General features: G+C 36.8%; 1 protein-coding gene across 3 annotated transcripts in view; it reads right to left on the bottom strand.

Annotated features, from left to right (window-relative positions):
• Window positions 1-1,678: 1,678 nt before the first annotated feature.
• SH3YL1 (SH3 and SYLF domain containing 1) overlaps window positions 1,679-8,673 on the bottom strand; it is a 45,179-nt gene continuing 38,184 nt past the window's right edge. For all 3 annotated transcript variants that reach the window (XM_054279930.1, XM_054279933.1, XM_054279934.1), the window contains one exon: window positions 1,679-2,251. In XM_054279930.1, the coding sequence (XP_054135905.1) occupies window positions 2,052-2,251 (200 nt within the window). In that variant the 3' untranslated portion in view covers window positions 1,679-2,051. The remainder of the gene's footprint in view (window positions 2,252-8,673) is intronic.

The raw sequence follows: 8,673 nt of genomic DNA, 5'->3' as shown, positions 1-8,673 counted from the left end.
TGAGTTAAGAAGCTTTAACAACTCTACATAAAGGCAAGTACACTGGCTGAAAAAGCAGCCAGCATTCTGGAAATGACTGATGAAGTATTACAGCAAAATTCTGCTAGTGGATGCTTCAGCTTATACTGTATAACTGAAGTGCAGCAACAGGATATCACAAATGCAAGAGTTATTCTTTGTGAATATGTGACAATATCTAGCTTCTGGGACTATCACACTATTATAAATCCTGTTCACTGAGTCCTGATGGTGGCTTATTTGGTGTTTTCTGGCTTAAGAAGCAATAGATACAGTCTGTCAAAGATAGGTAAGCACAGAACCTGCTTTCTCACCTGAAACTAGCAGATGCTACATCAGTCCTTCTAAGGGCATATATTGGCAGTATATATTTTCACTGCAGCTATATGAGGCTGTGTAACTCTTCCCCACTAGCTGGAAAATATTTACTGAAAAATATGTGCAAGCAGTATGGATCTCTATGGTGGTGGTATCTATTTGAAGACAGATTTTTTCTAAATTATGAGGCAAAGCATGTAAAAGATTTTCACTGAAAGGTTGTAAACACATTTGGTTATGGTTTCAGTCTCTTCAGTGTCATTTTGAGTTTATCAAAATGTATTTTGGTCCAGTCTGAAAGAAATCCAAAAACTTTTGCCAATGAGTAAAAGTAAATAATGCAAAGTCTTCATCTACACTAGGCTTAGCATTACCATTCTGATGGGATAGCTTAAAGGTAAAGATTACCTGATAGTTTAGTGGATCATAACAGAGCAACTATAACTTGGTTGCTGGAAAGGGCACACATACTAAATTTCGGGCCCTCATAGAGGAAACAAGGACATTTTCAAGTGGGGAAAAGCTGAGACCAATGGAGCATAATGATCATCTTGGCATCAACTCCAAATACAGGCAAATCCAGCAGATTCAGCACTGGGAAAGGAACTAAATTGATTCTAAAAATCTTAGTCTCATTCTCACCTCTGCTCTGATTTGTTACATCAACTTTAAAGGCAGCATCTGTATCTTAAAATGAAGTTGATTTACAAATATAGTCAAAACAAATTTCAAATCTGAGAATCATACTCTCATAGTACGAGATACATAGTGTAGTGCTATACATTGCTATCACATCTATCCTACAGAAATGTCTTCCCTATATTATAAATATACTCTATTTACTCTGTAGTTTACTTTATGTTGCTCTTTTCTTAAAGATTAAACATTCAAAAAGTTTTTAATTGGAAGAAGCAGGAAGAATTTAGGCTCACCTGTGAACAAGAAATTTTTCTATCTTGTGGAGAGAGAGATCTGTGGAACAAGTTCCTACAGGAATCAAGGATAAGCCTCTGTGTTTTCTGAGGGACTATTCATGCATTTTACCAAACAAACTTTCAGAAGTGCTTAAATTCTCCAAAAGGTGAGGGAAATATAAGACAAATTATCAGAGAAGGTGAACTGCTTAACTGTCACAGAGTTGTTTTCAAAAAGGTCTTTGTGTGCCTAACAATAAGAAAAATCACAGACCAGACCTAAATTAATTACTAAAAAACTGCAATATCTAGTGTGATTTTTAAAACCAAGTAGGAAATTGCTTTTAACTGCCATACCTGTGGAAAAACACCTGTATTTACTAAGTAAAGAACTCAGACATGGTTTGAAGCAAATTTAAGAGCATTTATTAAGGAAAGAGACCATAAATTACAATTTAATAGAAATAAATTTTTTTTTTCAGCATATCTAATTCTAAACTGTTTCCAATTTTTCCCTCATGTAAAAAATTAATCCATATAGCAAGACAGAATTTAAACTATACAGAAATTGGGTAACTTTTTAGGGCAACTTGCTCAAAAATAAAACTCTCACAAATTGACTATCACCTACTGTTTACTTAAGAAATAAATGTAGGGGAAAGTTATGCTCATACAAAGCATTTAATCTTTTTTTGTTAGAATAGTATTGATCTAAAATCTCATTTTAATAAAATCTGAAAAGTTAAAATATATTTTTCAGTGTAAATATATTACTGCCTCAACATTTTATTCTGTACAAATTTAGTTGTTACTTATGGCAACATAATTGGCTGGAAAGATGCCAGTTCTTCCTCCTACTGTTCCTTCCCACCAATCAAACTGGGAATTTGTTTTAGTTGTCACTGTGATTCTGTCTCCAGCTTTGAAAGTCAAGTCACCTGGCTGTTGTCCTTCAAATGAATAAAGTGCTGTCACTTCAACTGGATCACTCCCAGAGTCATCTGAAATAAAAGAAATTAAATAAAAAGGAAATTACTAAAAGGAAATTCCTAGTGTCAGCACACACAATAAGTTCTTAAATAGAATATTCTTAGATGACAATAGAAAAGGATGACAAAAATACTAAAATCATCTATATGGACATATAAACCACTGATGAAAAATCCCCTCTGTTTCCACAATAATCTTAGGTAAGTGAAATTTTAATTTCAGCCTATCAGTGCAGTCTATTTAATAAAATAATACTCTATACAAAGTAAAGATCAGCTGGTTTTCTGTATGCCTCATATGGTCAGAGAAAGTGGGAACAAAGGTGGTGTGTTGAGGAAAGCACAAATGTTTCCTGAATGGCTGCTATCAGAGCCACTGCCCAGGTTTGAGTTTTCGTTTGTGTTCTCTGTGACAGCTTCTTCATGGAAACGGCAAAACTCAAAGGAGAAAATTTGATTTTTTAATCAAAACTCAGGATATAGGATGGCAAAATACAAAATAATCATAGCACTCACCTTCTTGTTCCATAGGTTTTGCAGTGCCTGGGATTTTGGTGTATCTCAGATGTTAAACAGAACACACAAAATGTGCCAGTGGAAAGAACTGATTATGTTTGATATACTGGAAGTGACTTGGTTAGTATAGGGGTATTTTTGACCACATATACAAATGGCTTTTATTCTCCTTGCACCAGTCTCTTACATAACTCTTTCAGTTCTCAGCTGGGGTTGGAATCATGCCATGAGGCTTCTAAACTAATTTAAAAACTATCAAAATCTTGCATACTATTATCCACTCCTGTAGAAAATTTCAGCCAATATTTATCATTTAGCCAATGTTTAGTACCACTGAACTTTAAATCTGAGTATCTTCAATTTAACAATAAATGTTTTCTCTCAATTCCTTTAACTGTCTGAGATATAGGAGGTAGTTGCTTTAGATTAATGTTGATTTAGAAAACACTTAAATCTCTCACATGAGTGAACCTAAAAGTGAAAAATGGAAGGTGCAATGGAAGATTAGTTAAGAGGAAGTAATGTTTACACAGTCAGATAGAGAGATTTCAGGGTGTATTGCTCATATGGACATGATGGCTGCATAAATGCTCAAGCATGCTAGATTAAAGGCTTTTAGAGTTAGCTGCACCTTCTTGCTGTCAAAACTGCTGCAAAAGGGGAAACCCAACCTCTCACTAGTTTATACACTGCCAACAGAGAGCTAGAAAGCGTGGTGAGAGAAGCATTGATACAACTTTTTTTTGTTGTTTTTTTGCAGACTGGCTTCAGCAACTGGTTCCCACAGATTTGTTTTCTTCTGGTTGCTTTTATCATTTCAAAAGGAAGAGGAAAAATTTTTTTCCCTAAGGTTCACAAACACAAACTGTAGCCAAAGAGGACAGAGAAGAACAATGGACCATAAATGTATGCACAAAGAGCACAGGGTTTTTTTCCCCCCACATCTGTCCATATATATGTTCATTCTACAGGTGAGTGCTTTCTCTTCATGATCTGCATTTTTAGCAATCACCAAAGACTAATAGAAAATTATTTAGCCATGAGCTGGGAGAGATTTGATTGCAGAGAAGTCAAGTGCCATCTTTCTTGATCACTCAGTATCTCTCTCCTGATATCTACAGTCATGACTGAAAGTCATACAACACTGTTTCTTTTACTGTGAAAATAAAACCAAATTTATCAGGTCCATATTTCCACCAGTTACTCCTATCAAAAAGGCATATTGCAGCTTTTCTAAACATATCTTTTACTGTCACATCTGAAACCATGACAGTGACAGACCAAATATTCAGCAATTACACAATTTTCCTCCAAGAATTCAAGCATTTGATGCAGTTGGGATGATATGATGTGCTCTCATGCACAGTTTAGTTTGAAGCTAGATATTTTGATTGAGAAAATCATAGAAAAAGTATGAAGTAGAACATCAACTTTTTACTCCTAGCACTAACTGAAGAATAGTCAGAAAATACTGTGGCCCAGGACTCTTTAGGTGCTGTGGCATGAAAACAGTTATGACTCAGTTCCATATAAAAAGGAAGAAGGGGTGTGTTTTACCCCTGTGCAATATTCAGGTAGCACACATGGGTTAAGTGCATTTATATGCTACAATGAAGACAAAAATTTCCTATGCTTTGAGTTCTTAAATCTATGTGCTTCTATCATGTAAATGAATAATCATTCAAAGAGAATTGGAGATACTATATATTTAAAACTGCCCAAAATATATATGGAAAAAGTAGATGTTTGACAGAGCAAAAGAAAAGACTGAAAGTGCTAAAAGTGAGGTGAGATCTTATTCTCAAAAAGAAAAAGAGCTGTCAAGACCACTATGATATGCTGGACTCACAGCAATGTAAGTAACCAATAGTTACCACCTCCATGGCTGAACCTGCACTAAGACTATAATTCCTCTTATACAAACTGCTGAGTATTCTGAAATTGGCTCTGTAAAAGCAGGAGGAAAAATGAAAGGAAACACGACATAAATTAGAGCTTGAAAAGGTGGAAAAACATCCATATGTGAGATATCAAAGGGTAGGAGTGCATTCAATGCACCACAACCATGCCTCCAATTATTGTTTGCTCTGTCATATGAACAAAACTGTTTTATGTGTTTCTCATTTTTTGTCCCTATACACGTGCATCTTTCCAAACACAGAGAAAACTCAAAGCACTACAGCTGAATATAAACACCCAGTTCTATGTCCTTGCCCCATTAGCTACCTGCAATCATTTAAAAGCATTTTTCAGCTTTATTCCTATCAGCTCTTCCATAGCCATTCCTACTTAATTTTCCCTAGCAGCCTTTTCTCATACTATAGTTTTGATTCATTTTGTTTCTCATAAAGATTTCAATTTTGTAGTTTTGTAGCACAATGCAGACAGAATGCATATTTCTTGCCTCAACAGTTCAGCATCTCATATTTATATGGATCATCCTAATAATAAGGTACCTTAAATGAATGCACTGTTACAAAATCCACCACATAGATTATAAGGAGGATCTATTCTGTGTTCTCATTTCCCAATTTCAGTTTTACACAGAAGGGTTTTAAATAAAATTGTTATATTCCACATGAAGATCCCTGAATGCGTAGACAGAAACGACATTTGCAGCTCACACAAGATGGTGCTACAGTGCTACATACAGCATATGATACTAAGATCATTGAGATTCATGAGTATGCATACTACAAGAAAAACAAACTACATTGTGGAAAATCCTTATTTGTTATTGCTGTTTGAATACACACTTCCACAAACACAGTGGTCAAAACAGAAAATATAGAAATTTTGGTTGAAGGCAAATTAGTACAGTAGCCAGCATATATATTCAATACTCCAGCATACACAGGTATGGCATGTGCTTGATGACAAACTTCTCTGACCACAATATCTTTCCAGTTCATTTATCTTTACATACCATAATGATCTGCAGATTTTGTGAAGGACCCCTGCTACAGATAAAAGACTTGGTGGGTTTAAAGTAGAGTGAATTTATGGCCTCTTGGGTGTGCTACATTACAGACCCAGAGTGAATGAAAGAGCAACAAAACTATTTTTAATTATGGCACATTTACCGCGTAATAAAAGCATTTTCTATGAAGTTGCTGTGGAACAGATACATTGCCCACTCTTCTGTGACTCAGTTAAGAGTGCCAGTTTTTGACTACAAGACCAGCTGGCACAGACTGGCCATATACATACTATAAACACTGACCAGAGAGATCAGCCAAATGCAAACTGCCTACTGGTTCCTATAGTGGAATAACAATTAAACAACATCTTGGAATTATTTGGGAAAGTGCAAGGTGAGAATAATGTCAAGGCAGTTTCTAACAACACAACCACAGAAGTAAATGAGTTACAGTGCTTGGGCCCATGCCTTCACACTGTTTAATTTACTAGTAGCTATAGTAGCTACTAGTTTCACATTCTAATGAGAGCTTATAAAATATTAGTAAAGCCATAGGCTGTTTACAAGACTGGATTTTGGAGAAGGCATTTGTAATAATTTTGGCTTAAGCTTATGATACTTTCAAAACCCAGCTCCAAGTTGGAGCACAGAATAGTTGGAACACAGTTCAGCTGTGGGCCCCAAATTTAATTTTACTGGCATAGATGCATATATCCCCCAGCCATCAGCCTGATGCTGAATATCTTGTAGAAGATGTGCTGCTTTTGGCCATGGACACAGCAATAAAACTGAAACAAGTTTCATGTACTTGAGATTAGTGATGAGATTGCTAAGCACCCACTTTGCAAATTTTGCTAATTGTCAGTAATTTGAGTGTAATTTGTCAGTAATTTCACTCTCTGCCCCCTTAGTGGGATGTGAAAGAGAACTGGAGGGCTAAAAGTAAGAAAACTCATGGACTCATGGGTTGGGATAAGAACATTAAAAAAATCTAAATAAAACAATATTTTTAAATTAAAATGTAAGGGAAAGGAAAATAACAAGAAGAGAGAGAAATAAAACCCAAGATAAGCAGGCAATGCAAAGAATGGCAATTGCTCACCACTAACCAAATTATGCTCAGCCTGTTCCCAAGCAGTGGCCCCCTAGGCAGCTTTCCCCCAGGTTTATATACTGAGTATGACCCTGTGGGACATCCCTTTACCCAGCTGGGGTCAGCTGTCCAAGCTGTAATAGAATTCTTATTGCTTAAATGGAGGCCGAGAAAACTAAGCAACCACGTGGACCCTGTTTGTGCAGAAGTAAGATAAAACCAACAAACAGACCTAATGATGGAAAACAACTAACAGATTGGGCAGATGCAAAAATCTGTGCTTTTGAAAACAAACATATCAAGTATCAGAAAGGTTTAGTATACTAGTACAGTGTTCAGAGGATCAGGTATTTCTTATAGGTTTAATATGAGAGATGTTACTAACAGTGAACAGACAAATATTAGTTCTTTACTCATTATGGGCTTTTTCTTGGAAAGGGTTAGTACTGAGTTTATAATCAGAGTTAGGAAAGAATCCAAAGTAGGATAAAGAACTATGTCAATTGCTGGGCCCAGGAAATCTGGAAATCTGAGTAAAAAACAGTAGTTGGTGCCATTAACAATGAAGACTTAACAGGAAATTTTAATGTCAACCTTAGAAAATGGTCTAAACACCATCACCTGCTAAGATACCACTGTGAGTGTAAAAACTGTGTGTATACATTTATTGGTTACATGCCTGAAGGATGTTAAAAAGGAAGACTATTATCAGGCCCCAACCAAACACGTTAGAGTGGAATACAACCATTAGCTTAATTCAACAGCTATAGATGAGCCTATGCAAAGAAGGCAAACTATATCAATAAGCTGCATTAGGCAAAGTACTGACAACAGATCAGGGGAGGTGATCTCCTTTACTCAGCACTGGCATGGCCACACCTGCAGTGCAGTCTAGTTCTGAGCTTCTCAGTACAAGAGAAACATAGGTATGCAGGAGACAATCCAGCAAAGGGCCACATGGAAGCTGCCATTGGGGCATCTCTCCTATGCAGAAGGGCTGAGAGAGCCCAGTGTCTATAGATATCTGAAGGGACAGTAAAAACAGGGTGGAGTCAGGCTCTTGCCAGTGATGCCCAGTGACACAGGCAATGGGCATGTACTGAAACACAGGAAGTGCTGACTGAACATCAGGAAACACTTTTTTACCCTAAGGGTGACTGAACAGATTTCCTAGAGAGATGATAGAGTTTTCATCTTTGGAGGTATTCAAAAGATATGAACCCAATCCTGCTTGAGCAAGGGGGTTGGACTAGATGATATCTAGGAGCCTTTTTCAATCTTATCCATTCTGCAATTTGGTGAAAAACTTCAAAGAGACTTTTGAAATAAAGTTACCTGAAAGTATAAAAGCAGTGCGAAAATTTGTAATTGTAGGGAGTTTGGACTGGAACAGCTGTAATCAAAACCCAGCTGGATACTAATGGAACTCACACTGTCAGCATCATCTGATGGTCAGGCCAGACAGAGCAGACTTCTCAACACACACTGACTAGCCTGTATCCAGCTAGGGGAGTGCCAGCATGGAGTACACCTAATAGGGACTCCCATTTCTCCGAGAATGTGACCTCCTGGTAAGGCCTACTTGTCAACATATGGATCAGTGTGTTGTAAGGAGCTGCACTGGCACACAAACAAGTCAGTTTAGCCTAGGACTGACAGAGCAACTCTTAGATCAGAGTTTAGTAAAATAAAGGGCTGAAGAGAAAGATTTATTGGTGGATGAGCAATATGAGAAATGAGATGAGGCAGTAAATTACAAGAGTATTATCTTACAGGTATGTCAGCATTTGCTGTGTTCCTCAACTGACAGAGCTAGATGTAAAAACTAAAAGGTAACACTGGCTCTTTGCAGGACAAATGAGAAGGAGAATCTAAATTTCTGACTTGAGAAATGCAGCAGCATTG

The sequence above is a fragment of the Melozone crissalis genome, unplaced genomic scaffold (genome assembly GCF_028551555.1).
Source record: "Melozone crissalis strain CALT ecotype California unplaced genomic scaffold, PUWL_Pcris_2 ptg000027l_1, whole genome shotgun sequence".
In the NCBI taxonomy this organism is placed as follows: Eukaryota; Metazoa; Chordata; class Aves; order Passeriformes; family Passerellidae; genus Melozone; species Melozone crissalis.
The sequence above is the reverse complement of the archived record's forward strand: the minus strand, read 5'-3'. Positions and strand labels throughout refer to the sequence as shown.